We start from the raw sequence: 14441 nt of genomic DNA, 5'->3' as shown, positions 1-14441 counted from the left end.
CAACATGGCTGTCGGATCATATGTCTGTCCCAGACTGAACGTCACCAGAACACCATCTCCTACGTTAAACTGAACCATTAGATGCTAAATTGCCATGAGTAAGGAAATACGGATGACAAAGCAAGCTTGCATCACTGCAAACAACCAAGCCAAACAAATGAGTCACTCGCCCGAGGCTCTTTCACTGCAGCCGGGAGAAAGACCACATGGTGCAATGTTTGGGAGTAATGTGGCTGTGAGTCAGGTGGCTGAGCGGTTAGGGAATTGGGCTAGTAATCCGAAGGTTGCTGGTTTGATTCCTGGCCGTGCAAAATGACGTTGTGTCCTTGGGCAAGGCACTTCACCCTACTTGCCTCAGGGAATGACTTAAATGACTAAATGGAAATGGAAATGTAATGTGTCTGGGGTGTGTCTGTGAGTGTGCGTGTATAGTGTGTGTGTATGCCTGTATGCGTATGGTGTATTTGTGTGTGTGTCCATGTGCATGAGTGTGCATATGGTATGTGTGTATGTGTGCATGCACGTATGGTGTATGCATGTGTGCGTGTGTATGTGTGCGTATGGTGTGTGTGCATGCACGTATGGTGCATAAGAGAGTCTGTGGTCTGCACTACATTTACATTTAGTCATTTAGCAGACGCTCTTATCCAGAGCGACTTACAGTAAGTACAGGGACATTCCCCCCGAGGCAAGTAGGGTGAAGTGCCTTGCCCAAGGACACAACGTAATTTTTGCACAGCCGGGAATCGATCTGGCAACCTTCTGATTACTAGCCCGATTCCTTAACCGCTCAGCCATCTGACTCCCTGATGCACCAGGGCTCTCAGGATGGCAGCGAGGGGTCTGGAGCTCTCTGGTAATCCCCGCTGGCCGACGCCAGGAAGCCCTGGCTCTGCCTGGTGGGCTGGGCCAAGGACAAGCAGCAGGCCCTGGTGAGGACTCTGGGTCTGGCTGGGCGGGATCTGTCTGGGCCCTGACCTCTGACCCCCCTACACATCCTGCCTGTCCCGGGGAGGAGAGCCAGACAGTCAACACTGGCAGACGATGCTGCAGGTGTACTGTAGGAGGGACGGCGGCGTTTGTTGTCTGTGTAAATATGCGTTTGTGTGTTTTGTGTGTATTTCTGAGTGTGTGTATGTCTGTGTGTGGGTGTGTTTCTACGTGTGTGTGTGTGTGCGTGCCGTTTTATTCGCCTGAGACGCACACACCACAATCAAGAACTGTGACAAGCAGCAGCTTGTCTAGGGAGCCTGTTCATTGGAGTGTGATGTCCTCCCACCACACACTTCCTGGTCAACCGTTACCATTAAAACAACAGTCCGGGGGCGTCCCGGGAGCTCACTTGGTGAGAGCGCATACCATTAGGGCTCATTTCTAACACAAGGTGCCTGGCTTCGAATCGGAATGATTATCCTGTCTCTCCATAATAGTCATGTCAATAATAAAAGCTGATAAAGGCAGAGAAAACACAGTTTAAAAACAACAACAGCCCATCTCAGTGTGAGCCATTAGCCATTTGTAGGCCGATGCATGAATCAGTGAGTGGTAAAGCTTGCGTGCTGTAATACACGCCTGGCTCCCCGCAGCCTCAGGTCAACTGTTTGGATTCCAGGCCCCCTCTCGAAGCCAGAGAGAAGAGAAGCCACTTGGAAACATAATTAGTCTGACGGAGCCAAAGATGTTTTTTTTGTACTTGTGGTAAAAAAAATAAAATAAAAAAAAACCTGAATACAAATAAGAATTAATTTGGTTGCACAGATGACTGGGCAAAAGCCCTGTGATGTGGTTTTAGCGTGTGTTTGTCTGTGTTTGTGTGTGTGTGTGTGTGCGTGCGTGTGTGCTGTTTATTTGTTTATCGTTGATGCTGATGGTGGTTATTATAATGCCATTATGATTGTGCTTTTTACATATTGATTTTTAGACTTCCTCACATCATTCATATGTTAAAATGATAACCTTAAATTATGCCAGTGTTCCTAAACATTTATTTTAGATCAAACTGATTCGAAAGTCCAACTTGATTTGAAACTAGGATTTCTTTGTGAGGAAGCAAGACTGGCACTGGTACAAAACAACACACAGTGCCGAATTCAATGGACAAACTGGATTGAAACGACCCTGATCCACAGTGAAAAGCTCTAAAACACAAACAATGTTTTACTCCCAAGGCTTTCATGGTTTTACAGTTTCCATCACAGGGAACCAGATGAGCCAGTTAGTCTAAGAATATCCACCAGAGGATCTCAACAGTTAGTCTCTAGTCACCAACCTCACAGGCCAATCACATCCAAGAACAGCCCCAAGACCCGGCTTGGGCCTCCTCAATCTATCATGATTACACCGTCACACACAGCCTCACGCTGTCTCCTTCAGGGAAGGCAGCAAGGACAGACGTCGAGGGATTGATGGACACCCACCAATACATCGATCATGTTCAGACGGCCCTCTCCTCCTCTCACCTCTGGGCCGGTCTAGAGCAGTCTGGTAAAGCCGCTTAGCTCCGCCTTAGCTCTGCCTTAGCCCCGCCTTAGCTCCGCCTTAGCTCCACCTTAGCACCGCCTTAGCTCCGCCTTAGCCCCACCTTAGCTCCGCCTTAGCCCCACCTTAGCTCCGCCTTAGCCCCGCCTTAGCCCCGCCTTAGCCCCGCCTTAGCTCTGTTGGTTCCGTACTGAGCTGAGGACTGTGATCAATCAATCAGGGAGTCAGATTGTTGAGCGGTTAGGGAATCGGGCTATTAATCAAAAGGTTGCCGGTTCGATTCTGGCCGTGCAAATTCTGTTCTGTCCTTGGGCAATGCACTATCTCCTTCCTTCTGCATCATCACCATCATGTTATCACGCACACTAGACTGTATGCGCTTTTAATTTTTAATCATTTAGCAGCAAAACGAAGGTGTTAAGGCAGCGTTGTTGTTTTTTACAGTGAAAATAAGATATTTAATCGTCAGGCGCTTGTGTCGAAGTGTAGAACAGGCTACGGGGGGGGGGGGGTTCGAACCTGCAACCTGATCTGCTCTCCACCACTGAGCTATGACCATCCATCAGTTTCCGAGTCCTTTGGCATCTCAGCAGTACAGCAGGGAGGCCCACGGGACTCATGCTCTGGTCCACACCATGGAGGAGAAACTGCCACACCGCCATCCTGGAATGGTGTTGGTGTATGACACGTCTCCATCTCTCTCTCTCTCCCTCGCACTTCTGTTCTGGAGACAGTTTGTCCTTGTCTTTCTCGAGGGTCTGGATTGGTTACATGAGCCGATCTCCTGGCATCTGTGAAACCCTCTGGGACATTGCTTGTAAAAAAAACCAAAAAGGGCTATGCAAATAAAATGTGATCTGATTTTGATTCGATTCTGTTCCACGGCAGAGAACAGGAGCCTGTTGATATCGATACTCTGAATCAAACATGTATACTCTGCTTTTTCCTTTCTTCTTTAAGTCTACAGTCTAGACATGTCCAGGGAGAGACCAGACTGGGTCTAGAGCTCCTGCTTACAGTGCAATATTACAGTTGTTTTGCATGTTGGATGGTCAACTCCCTTTCAGAATTATCCCTTCTGTTCCTCAACACTTCCCACATTGCACATGAGCAGCATGTCTGGAATAAGCTTCTAACCAGAAGTCAAGCTATGATGTGAAAACCAATCCAGTCGAAGCCTGCTTAGTTCCCAGCCAGGGAGTTAAACCAGTAACTGTTGCTGGACCAAGCCTTTAGCCCACTGGGCTAACTAGGCTGGTTCTGTGCCCTCAGCCCTTCATCCTGTCTAAGCAGAGAGAGGAAAGGATAGAGAGGGAGGGAAGAGGGAGGGGGGAGAAGAGAGTTGAGGGAGAGAAGAGGAGAGGGAGGGAGGGAGGGAGGGAGGGAAAAGGAAGGCAAAAGGGAGGAGAGGGAGGAGAAGAGAGGAGGGAGAGGAGAGGAGGGAAAGGAGAGGAGGGAGAGGAGTGAAAGGAGAGGCCATGCAGGACTATTGATGTAACCGATTGGGGAAGGGAATGGGTACGCTGTTGTGTCAATGTGCGTGTGTATGTGGTGTGTGTGTGTGTGTGTCTACATAACCACCCCACACACACACACACAATCTCCCTGTGCATTCTAGTCCCTCGGCAGGCCTCTGGCTAACCCCCCTGATTACTCCAAGATTGGGGCTCTCGGTGTCTCCCTCCCCTCTGAGGTGACCTTGAGCCCCAGGATGATTTAACACGGGCCTAATGTCCCCTTCATCATTCCAGCTCAGCCCTGACTTTATTACCTAATACTGGCAAAGGTCTTTTTTTCTAAATCCCCACTCTCCCCCATCCTCCCCCACCCTCTGCCTCACCCCTGCCGGGAATATCCCCAACGACTTGGTCGTCTCGTCCTCAGGTTTACAGTCACGGACGCGGGGTCTCTCCACCTCCGAGGAGGAGAGATGCCCTGAGAGGGCACAGGGCATTTACAGCCACATCGACCCAGATGATATAAAACCCGGTTTAAAGATCAATCTGTCTGTTTTTGTATCTTCTGCCCGGCTCCGGAGTGGACCGGTCTGGAAGGCTGGGAGTAGCAGGATGGGAGGGGGAGGGGGGTAGAGGGATGTGTGGGGTGTCATCTGTCTTTCTATGAGCAGTTTTGGTGATGTAATGCACGATAAACGGCCCCTTTTGTAATAAGCAGAGCGCGCAGTTCTATTTTGACCTACGGTACACCAGGGCACTCATCGGACCACATTCAAACACTCCAGGATTGGAGAGTTTGTGTTCTCCCCTCACGCTGTCCGTAACATGAGACTCGGTGTTGCACAAACGCAACACACACACCCATGTCTACCACACACACGCAAAACGCACACCTGTTTACCACACACACCCCTGTTTACCACACACACCCCTGTTTACCACACACCATATAGGCACGACCTTGCTGTATGGTGACGCTACGACAGGGTCCAGTGACAGTGCGGTGGGGCGGGGGGGGGGGGGCAGACCAAGGGGATGGCTCTTTAGGGGGAAGGGGGGGGCTGGTGCAGAGAAACTTCATCAACTACCCAGAGAAACCATTCCGGGGCGACACAACAAAACTTGTCTTCAGAAACAGCTGAAGGTGAGGACCTTGACACCACTCAGTTTTTCCAAGCGTAAAATCCCTTCACGCGCAGCTCAGTGAATTCCAGTCATTTTCTTCGATCGATGGAGATGTGTCTTGGACCGGGAAGTTGGGGGGGCACCGATCCACTACCAACCCTCACCCTCCCACCCCCACCTCCCCTGACATCACCTGGCTGGATGAAGCAAATCTCCCTCCTCCCTTCCTTCCTCATTCTCTTCCTGAAGCATGACTATCTCTCTCACCTAACACCACAGGCCTGACCAGGGGGTCACCCTGGTGACGGGGTCACCCTGGTGACGGAGAACACTGATGATGAAGGGTTGTGTAAGAGGATGCCACGCTAGCTCATATTTTAATGGTGGAGCAGCTTCAGTCTGATAGGGCTTCTGGAGGATTTATCAAAGGTTCCTGTCACTGGAGCCCACCTAGACTGGAGACATCTATCTACACAAGCCACCTAGGCAATAAGTCACCTTAAACGGCAATGGTATGCATTATTATATCAAATGAATATGTTCTGTTCACCTAAAATACTATTGTTTGGCCTCGTTGCCACAATCAATTAAGAAATTAATGTAGCTGTTATGTGCATAAATTCTATTGTGCTGAGAAGTGCATTTCCTAATGACAGCACTTTTGTGTATGAGTAAGGCAATAACGTTATTTTTTTTAGCTAATGTGGAAAATGGTTTGTCTTGAACAGAATATCCGTTAATAGTTCAACATATGTTACATATCAGCAACTGGTTCACGTTAACAGCTATGTTGGCCCAGCGCTTTGAACCTTGTGTACAGAGATTCCCTGCAGACGCGAAAATGCGCAAACTGTCTGACCATGCAACCACACGGAACTGTAGTAGAGGCTTGGACACTGGAGTTCCAAGTCAAAATACAGATAACATGTGGATTTCAATTTTTATTTTTTATTTTTTGACAAGCAATCGAATAGTCAAACAGCTGGACCAGGGGCTTTCCACACCAATTGACCAACCTCCTCACTCTAAATCGCATGTTGCCGATCGACGGGAAAAAAAAGGCACTTACCTCCCAACGCTTGCTTCATAACAAAATTCATGATGATGACTATTAGTTCCTGCCTTCTTTATCCTCACGATATTACATGCAGGTAGAACAGAAGAAATAGTCCTTTAAGGCCAGATCTATGGAAGAAAATGTAGGAACTTGTTACTCAACCGAACTTTTAAACATAAACTACATATCACTGCATGTTAGAGACAAGGACAATCCCATAGGGTGACGACTGCAGAGAGGTTGTCAACGGAAAAGGCTACCGATAACGGTACAAAGGACCAAATGAAGGACACCAAGGTCAATAGATTCACGCAGGCTAAACGCAGGCTTATAGGACACTGCGAGCATGCAGACCTATCCTTTCAGGGTCGAAGCCAGTTTACCAAAAAGAAACCATCGCACTCACTTTCAGAACATTAAGTTCACTTGAGTGTGATGTTTATAATCCAGCGTGTTGCTCATGCCAGGCTGAAATACGCTCACTATAACTTAAACCAGTCCCCAACTATTCATACTCGTGGAGGTCTTCAATTCCCCCCAGATGCAATGATTTAAGGGTGAATATAAAAATACCAAACGAACACAAAAACTTTCAATTTTCTTACACGGGAAATTGGTACTGTTGTTTTATGAACAATCCCAAGTGTAACGATCGCACATGAGCTTAATAAGAAACCAGTGTCCTTTGATGACAGTGGTATTTACACAAATCTGTGTCTTTTTATGAATTTCACAAACGTGCTTTTAAATATCCATCATAGTATCATTTATCCGATTATATAATGCATTCTTGATAGTGAAACCCCCGTGCAAATGATATCGGTGATTCAAACCACTTCCTTGTTCGATCAAAGCCTGATTTCAGCACCATAGCTTGTGGATAGCTCCCTTCTCATCCGTTAACCGGGTAAACCGTTCAGCAAGCATTTTCTTCATGCATTCATAATTACCTTTCTGGCGATTGGAATCTTTTTTTTCAAATACGATTATTTACTGATCTTCGAAAATGAAATTGTCATAAAATGGAAGATTGTGATAGGCTGTTAAATGCTCGCTCCTAGCACCTCCAGCTTCCAGGCAAGAAAGGACGTCCTTGGTTCTTCGTGCACAGTAGCTGTATGAGTGTTTAGGAAGGGAACTGCAGCGGCTGATGATGAACGAACTCACTGAATCACATGGAGTGCTGGTCCTATCTGAAACGTCCCACGTTCAGACCGAAAGAGACCGAGCAATTATTTACGTCGGTCAATCGTTATGCACCCGCCCCTTTCGTTGCAATGGACTAGGCTACGTTCAAGACTAGTTTGCGCGAGGTCATGTAGCAAACACTCATTAGACTGTATTTAACCTTCTTAACCACGACCAACCTTTTAATTAGCCTATGTTATGTCTCTCACCAGGTCTAATTGTTTTACTATGTGTAGGTTTGATCATGTGTTGCTTTAAAGGGGAACCAACTCGTTTATGGAGCCACCCTAAACAGGATCACCAAACCTCCCAATGTGTTTTCTTTTATGAGTGTTGGGTATATGCTGTCTAAAATGTGTAGGCTTGTTTTGGTGTAATGGATCGTTTGTTGAGTGCCGCACACACACACACACACACACACACACACACACCCACACACACACACACACACACACACACACACACACACACACACACACACACACACAGATACACTCCCAGCATATCCGCGACCAATCAACGCGGTGCCATGACAATGAAGTAGCCTAATATACAAAACTCTAAAGCTTGTTTCAAATATTTTTGCATTCATGCCAGAGCAGATGACGCACGCTTCAAAGACTAAACGTTGGTAATAGCATGGATTACAGATCGACGTGGGTGATGTTTCTTGCTGTAGTTCAAAACCTGGCATTTACTGTTTTTCTTTTTCTCCACCCACTGAGTGTGGAAAAGCAGAAAACCGTTATCTGCGGATGTACTCTCGCGCGCCCACGTGAAATCAGGCCCCCACACACAGACAGTGTGAAGGGCAAAACAAACGGGTTAATGTTTCATGCTTTGGAACTGAATCAGGATAACTTTTTTTTTTTTTTTTTCTTAATTACATAAATGTGCTGCGTTTTTTGATCGGGTGTTTGGCAGTTTGAAGTCAACGTTTTCGCTCAAAGAGAGAAAATCCAACATACTACGATCTCCCTCAGGTCAGGGGGAAGTCTAAAGGAGGGATTCCAAATATCCAATTGCACGACGATATTCAACTCTAATTTTGTACAGTAGCCGCTTTGTACTGCAGTCCATGAACTAGCCATAACCTAATTAAAGACCTGTGTGAATACAGGCAGCATCATTTTTTTAAAGTATTTGCATATGTAAATTTCATCTTTTTCGAAGGCCTGTATTCAGTCAGTAATAGACTGACGCCTTTCCTGAAATTAGGGCGCGTGTAAGGAATTTTTAATCCTCTCACGTTTTTTTTATCGCTCTCACTCGCTTCATTTGAAGAATTACAATAACAATGGATTGAACAGGCTTGCCAAAAAACAGGTAATTAGACGTACCCCGAATGTCCCTGCAGAGGCTTTTCCAAAGCCCTATGACTTGAAAAGAGAAGATAAAGAAAAAATATACCAAACAGCCATATTGCTTTTGTTTTACTGTGATTGAAATAAGTAAAACTTCACTGTTAAGTCCACAGAACATACAGAGAGCTCAATACTGATGCAATTTAACTCTATTTTATCATCAAAAAAGAAACCACGTTTACTACTGAATTTCGGTTGATTCAAGGTCTGTTTCTTACTCAGCACAGTTTAGGGATTTGTAGTTGATTCAATCTCAAAACTGCTGATTGACATGAGGTCCATTCAGGTCACCTATGTATCACCTCTAAAACTCCCTTGAGATTGATCCAGAATTAATATTGATTCCCATTCATCAAGTGAATTTGATTCGACATTCGGACAAAGGGACCAACCCAAATCTTTTCCTCAAAGTGCTAGAAGGAATGGTGTTCAGCAGTTTACGATATAAATGCAAACAACTAATATGGGTGAAACTTGGAGCAGTTGGCCTGAGATGGTTGAACATTTCAGCTATGGAGCTGTAGACATGTTATAGATTCGGGGGTCATGTTTCCAGAGGGGAGCTGTCAGGCCAAACCTAGTAACCAGTATAGCAACCATGACAGTTTCCTGCTAGCACGCGTAGATATCTCAGGAATTTAAGGTCGGCATAGCGACGGACGCGTCCTTGCATCGGAACGGCATTGTGACGTCAGGTAGGACACTATTTGGCCCTAGGACACTATTTGGCCTGACCGAGCCAATGGGCTGTCTTCAGGTCCTGCTGCAGTTGCTAGTCCTCTCTAGCTATGATGGTGAATGTTCTCTCTGGGTGTTGAACCAAGCTGACCTCCAGTATTACCTGAGGGAGGGGGGCAGGGGTGCTGGCGGGGGGCAGGGGTGCTGGCGGGGGGCAGGGAGGGGGGCAGGGGTGCTGGCAGGGGGGCAGGGGTGCTGGCGGGGGGCAGGGGGGGTGGAGGGGGGCAGGGAGGGGGGCAGGGGTGCTGGCGGGGGGCAGGGTTGCTGGCGGGGGGCAGTGGGGGTGGAGGGGGGCAGGGAGGGGGGCAGAGGTGCTGGCGGGGGGGGGGCAGGGGTGCTGGCGGGGGGCAGGGAGGGGGGCAGGGGTGCTGGCGGGGGGCAGGGAGGGGGGCAGGGGTGCTGGCAGGGGGCAGGGAGGGGGGCAGGGGTGCTGGCAGGGGGCAGGGAGGGGGGCAGGGGTGCTGGCGGGGGGGGCAGGGGGGGTGGAGGGGGCAGGGAGGGGGGCAGGGGTGCTGGCGGGGGGGGTGGGTATAAAAGTTTCTTTGGATAAACATTTTGTGAGTAGAACAATTGCATAATCTTTTCCATGATTGCACCTCTGTGCCTGAATTTGAATTTGGTTCACCCAGACGTTAAAATGCACTCAAGGTGCTGACATTTGTAAATTATTTTTTGCATTGAATCCGGGAATTCACAATTGTAAAATGAATTTCTCTGTAGCACTCAAACTCATTAAGGAATGCAGTTGCATTGGAGGAGTCAGGTGGCTGAGTGGTTAGGGAGTCGGGCTAGTAATCTGAAGGTTACCGGTTCGATTCCCGGCTGTGCAAAATTATGTTGTGTCCTTGGGCAAGGCACTTCACCCTACTTGCCTCGGGGGAATGTCCCTGTACTTACTGTAAGTCGCTCTGGATAAGAGCGTCTGCTAAATGACTGAACAGCTGAACAGCATTGTACAGTGCAAGTAGTGTCAATGAAGTCTAATATCAACCTGTCTAATATCTAACTTGGATAATTACTGAAGCACCGTCCCTGAAGTGCCTGTCCCTTTGGTGTAACAGCATTTTATTGAAGTTGCACTTATAGGCTTAAGGGGCTTTTCGATGTGCGCTTATAATTATTGAATTTTCAGTATTAAATAATATACCTTGAAGTTGTTCATGGGAGATTTGGGTTATCAGTTTAATGAGAAAGTAATCGTGTGGTGATTTGACACCCAAATGACTTCATCGAAATATCAGATACAGTGGAAACCTCAACTGAAAAGTTAAACCGCACTTCATTAAAAGTCAAACGTGGATCTTACTGGAAACCATGATCAAGAGTTAGCTTAAATAGTTCGTTTTGTCAAATCCAGATCTACTGGCTTGGTTACGGTTAGCATCAGACTGAATGGCTGCCATTAACTGCCATATTAGCAGTGTTTGGTGCCGGCGTACTATAGCTACTGTAGACATGTAGGTTGTACAAGTGTTCTGTTAGCAGTTAGGGGTCATTAAGCTCCTGGCTTTGCAGGAGAGTTGGGGAGCGCCGTGGCAGGGAGTCAAGGTGGGAAGAGTAATGACGGGACACTCCGATTATCATGGTCAATTATCCTGGAACTCCCATTGGCCAAAAGGGCTGTGTAGGGTACACACACACAGGCGCACACACACTCATCCACGCACAGACACACACGTATGCACGTACACGCACACACGCACGCAGACAGGCTGCTCTCAGACAGTGAGTCACAACATGCCCTTTCCTATCATTGCTCCCATGATTAGTTCACTGCTACTTCTTAATGGGGCTCTGGAGAAACACACTGATGCTGCGCATGAATTCATTACGTAACACCGTCACCACTCTGATTAGAGGATGCTCACTTAAATGGGATATAAAAACGACACTTCGGTTCCCCCGAACTCCACATTGTGAAATATTCTTTTGTGAACCGCTCAAAGCTGAGGCCATTAAATTATCTGTTCCATGGTCCCATTGTTCAAGGACACACATGCAGTCAGTCGTTCCCAAACTCTGCTTCGACGGGCTCCCACGCTCGTGACGGCGGTGCTGCCAACGACCCACCTGCCTGTCTCCCAGGGGTCTGCCGTTCTCATTCCCAGCTCTCCCCTCGCCCTCCCCAGGCTCCTCTCGCATTATTTCTGGGTCACACAGCAAAACAAAGATCCTCGTGCCACAACCCGCCCCCTTCCTCATCGAGTCCTGGCAGGATGTGATGATATGTTTGTGTGTGGATGTGATGACGTATCTGTGTATGGATATGGACTGGGCCTGTGTGTGAGATGGCATCGGGGACTACTTCTTGTCTTTTCTCTCATCTGGTTTTTGTGGCACCGGAGGTTTTTTTCTGGACAATGAACGGTAATTTGAAGTTGTGCTCTGGGGAGAGGAACGGGTTGTTAAGATGAATCACAGAAAAACAAGGACTGGATTTGGGGTACGTCAAAGATGCAGCTGTGATTGTGCAGCAGATGTTTATGATATTTCTTATGATCAGAGCAAGGAAATGTCCGTAGAATTCAGTAAGAACTGTAGTAGTTTATGCATTGGAGAACATTTGTAAAACAGTATTACTACGCACTTCGGACAACTTTTGTCAATATGATTCATACAGAGTTTTGAGCATTGACCTTGTAGTAAACAGACTCAAGGCACTAACATATAAAATACAAACTCCAGGTTCTTTAATATCCAACAAAATACCTTTCATTCTCCTTGTTAGATAACCAACAGATCATTTTATTGTTCTAGACAGAACAGAACTACAGAGATATCCTAACATTTTTTTTGCTCCATTGATGACATTTTTACTTATAAACTGAATAGCTGTAAACTTGTATAATCTGACAAGCTGTCTGGTTCTCTCTGGAGAGGGTGGAAAGAGTAAGAGACGGAGGGGCCTGTGTTTGTTAGAAGTGTAAGTGTTGTGTGTAATTGACTCCTTGTCTTGGGAAGAGAAAGCAAGATTGGTATTGTTTAATTTGCTTGGTGGGAGTGTCTGTAAAGGACCCTACTGTTTTGAACTTGGCGAGTCATCAGTCACTGTAGAGCACAGACTGATATTAAATCCTGAGTCTCTCCCCTCCCCCTTTCTCCTGCCCGCTCTTCCCTCCTCCTCCCTCTCCCCCCTTTCCCCCTCCTACCCCTCATCCTCCCTCCTTACCCCCACCCTCCTCTTCCCTCATCCCCCCTCCTCTTCCCTCCTCCCCTCCGATCCCCCCTCCTCCCTTCTCTTCCCTCACCTCTTCTCCCCCTCTCCCCTTCCCGACATTCCTCTTCCCTCCTCCCCTCCCCACCCTCCTCTCTTTCCTCTCTTCCATCCTCCCCTCCCCACCCTTCTCTCCCTCCTCTCTTCTCTTCTCCCCTCCCCACACACCTCTCCTCTCCACACCCTCCTCTCCCTCCTCTCCTCTTCCCCACCCTCCCCCTCTCCCCTCCCCACCCTCCTCTCCCTCCTGTGCTCAGGATGTGGAAGAAGGGAGTCTGATTGTAGGATGTGTGGCACAGCTTTTCATCACCTGCATTCTAGTGATTGCTGAGACACACAGAAAGGAACGAATATATAAAATTACATGTTATTGTTTGTACATGAGGAGAGGAACTACATTTACATTTACATTTAGTCATTTAGCAGACGCTCTTATCCAGAGCGACTTACAGTAAGTACAGGGACATTCCCCCGAGGCAAGTAGGGTGAAGTGCCTTGCCCAAGGACACAATGTCATCTTGCACGGCCGGGAATCGAACCAACAACCTTCTGATTAATAGCCCGACTCCCTAACCGCTCAGCCATCTGACCCCCCCAGTGGGGGGGGTCAGTGGACATTTAACTAGTGGACTTTTAAATGTCATTCCTTGGTCATTACAGTGTGATAAACCCTTTCCAGGGTTGAAATAATTGGATACTGTTATTATATTATCAGATTGGCTAGCCAAAGAACATTCAAAAGTCTCCTTCCGTTTGTGATTCTAAAGACGCTCCAACTCCAAAACTAAAAGGCTCTAATCAAATCTACTGATTGCCTGAGCTTGCCTCCTCAGTAACCTCTCTCAAGATGTATATCTGCTTAAATCTGTTTGCAGCAGTCGAATTCAGTGAGGTCTAATAGTGTAGCTGTTATTTGTATTAAGCGAAAGGTTTATTATCAAGCTTAGTTATATTGTGAGATGAGTGTTTTATAACTCGATATCTGGCCTGCATGTGTCCATGGATACAAGGGGATGTATTACTTTCAGCTCTGTGTTTAGGATTGATTACAAACACACACGCACACACCTCCCTGGAATTAAAATCAATGCATCATTCAGTTAACAGTAACACGCTAAGACTTTCCACTCCAGGCCACAACCTTGATTAAAGTGATCAATCGGAAACAGAGATTTTCCGTGCTGTGGCCTCATGCAATTTAAATTTTAGAAAATATTAATATTTAATGATCACACATTTGACCAAAATCTTAAACATCCGACCAACCACAGAGGGAATGGCAGCTTTGGGGTGAAATTCAGAGCACGTTTACACATGACCTCAACCAGATGAAAACCTGCCCTGGCACCCATACACTCACGGAGGCCAACCCTGTTGAACACCGATCTCACATTAGAATCATCATTAATATGAAACCTTTACTTTACAGTTCATAAAACACACAGCACGTTCATTTTCTAGCTGGTGAGAATAGCAGCTATAATAGCTATTGAGGCCGTTAGGCCATAAATTGCACAAAATTTTGTTTACTGCAAAGTCACGTCCAATTCTCCATTCCCTGTCTCTTTAACCTGGCTTCACCATCTCTCTTTCTGAGGCCACTAACCCTCCCTGATATAGGGGACATCATTCCTCCTCCATGTAGTACCTCAGGTTCAAATCCTCTGTTGTAAATGAGGTCTGTGACAGGATAACTTACAGCACACAAGCAGTAATTATCATCCCCTGATAGGTGTAAAATGTTAATGGTTGGACTGATCTCAATTTTCATCAAGGGTAAACAACATGTGAAATCACACATTTCACAATGAATGAAACAC

The 14441-nt window shown here is 46.9% G+C and overlaps 1 protein-coding gene across 1 annotated transcript in view; it reads right to left on the bottom strand.

Annotated features, from left to right (window-relative positions):
* LOC134032044 (complexin-1) overlaps positions 1-7322 on the bottom strand; it is a 29192-nt gene extending 21870 nt beyond the window's left edge. The window contains exons 1-2 of the mRNA XM_062475836.1: positions 7068-7322; positions 6130-6245 (exon numbers count right to left, since the gene is read on the bottom strand). Of these exons, the coding sequence (XP_062331820.1) occupies positions 6130-6160 (31 nt within the window). The 5' untranslated portion in view covers positions 6161-6245; positions 7068-7322. The remainder of the gene's footprint in view (positions 1-6129; positions 6246-7067) is intronic.
* Between the last annotated feature and the right edge of the window lie 7119 nt (positions 7323-14441).

Source organism: Osmerus eperlanus, chromosome 13 (genome assembly GCF_963692335.1).
Source record: "Osmerus eperlanus chromosome 13, fOsmEpe2.1, whole genome shotgun sequence".
Lineage (NCBI taxonomy): Eukaryota > Metazoa > Chordata > Actinopteri > Osmeriformes > Osmeridae > Osmerus > Osmerus eperlanus.
Note: the sequence above shows the minus strand (reverse complement) of the source record. Positions and strands in the feature narration are given on the sequence as shown.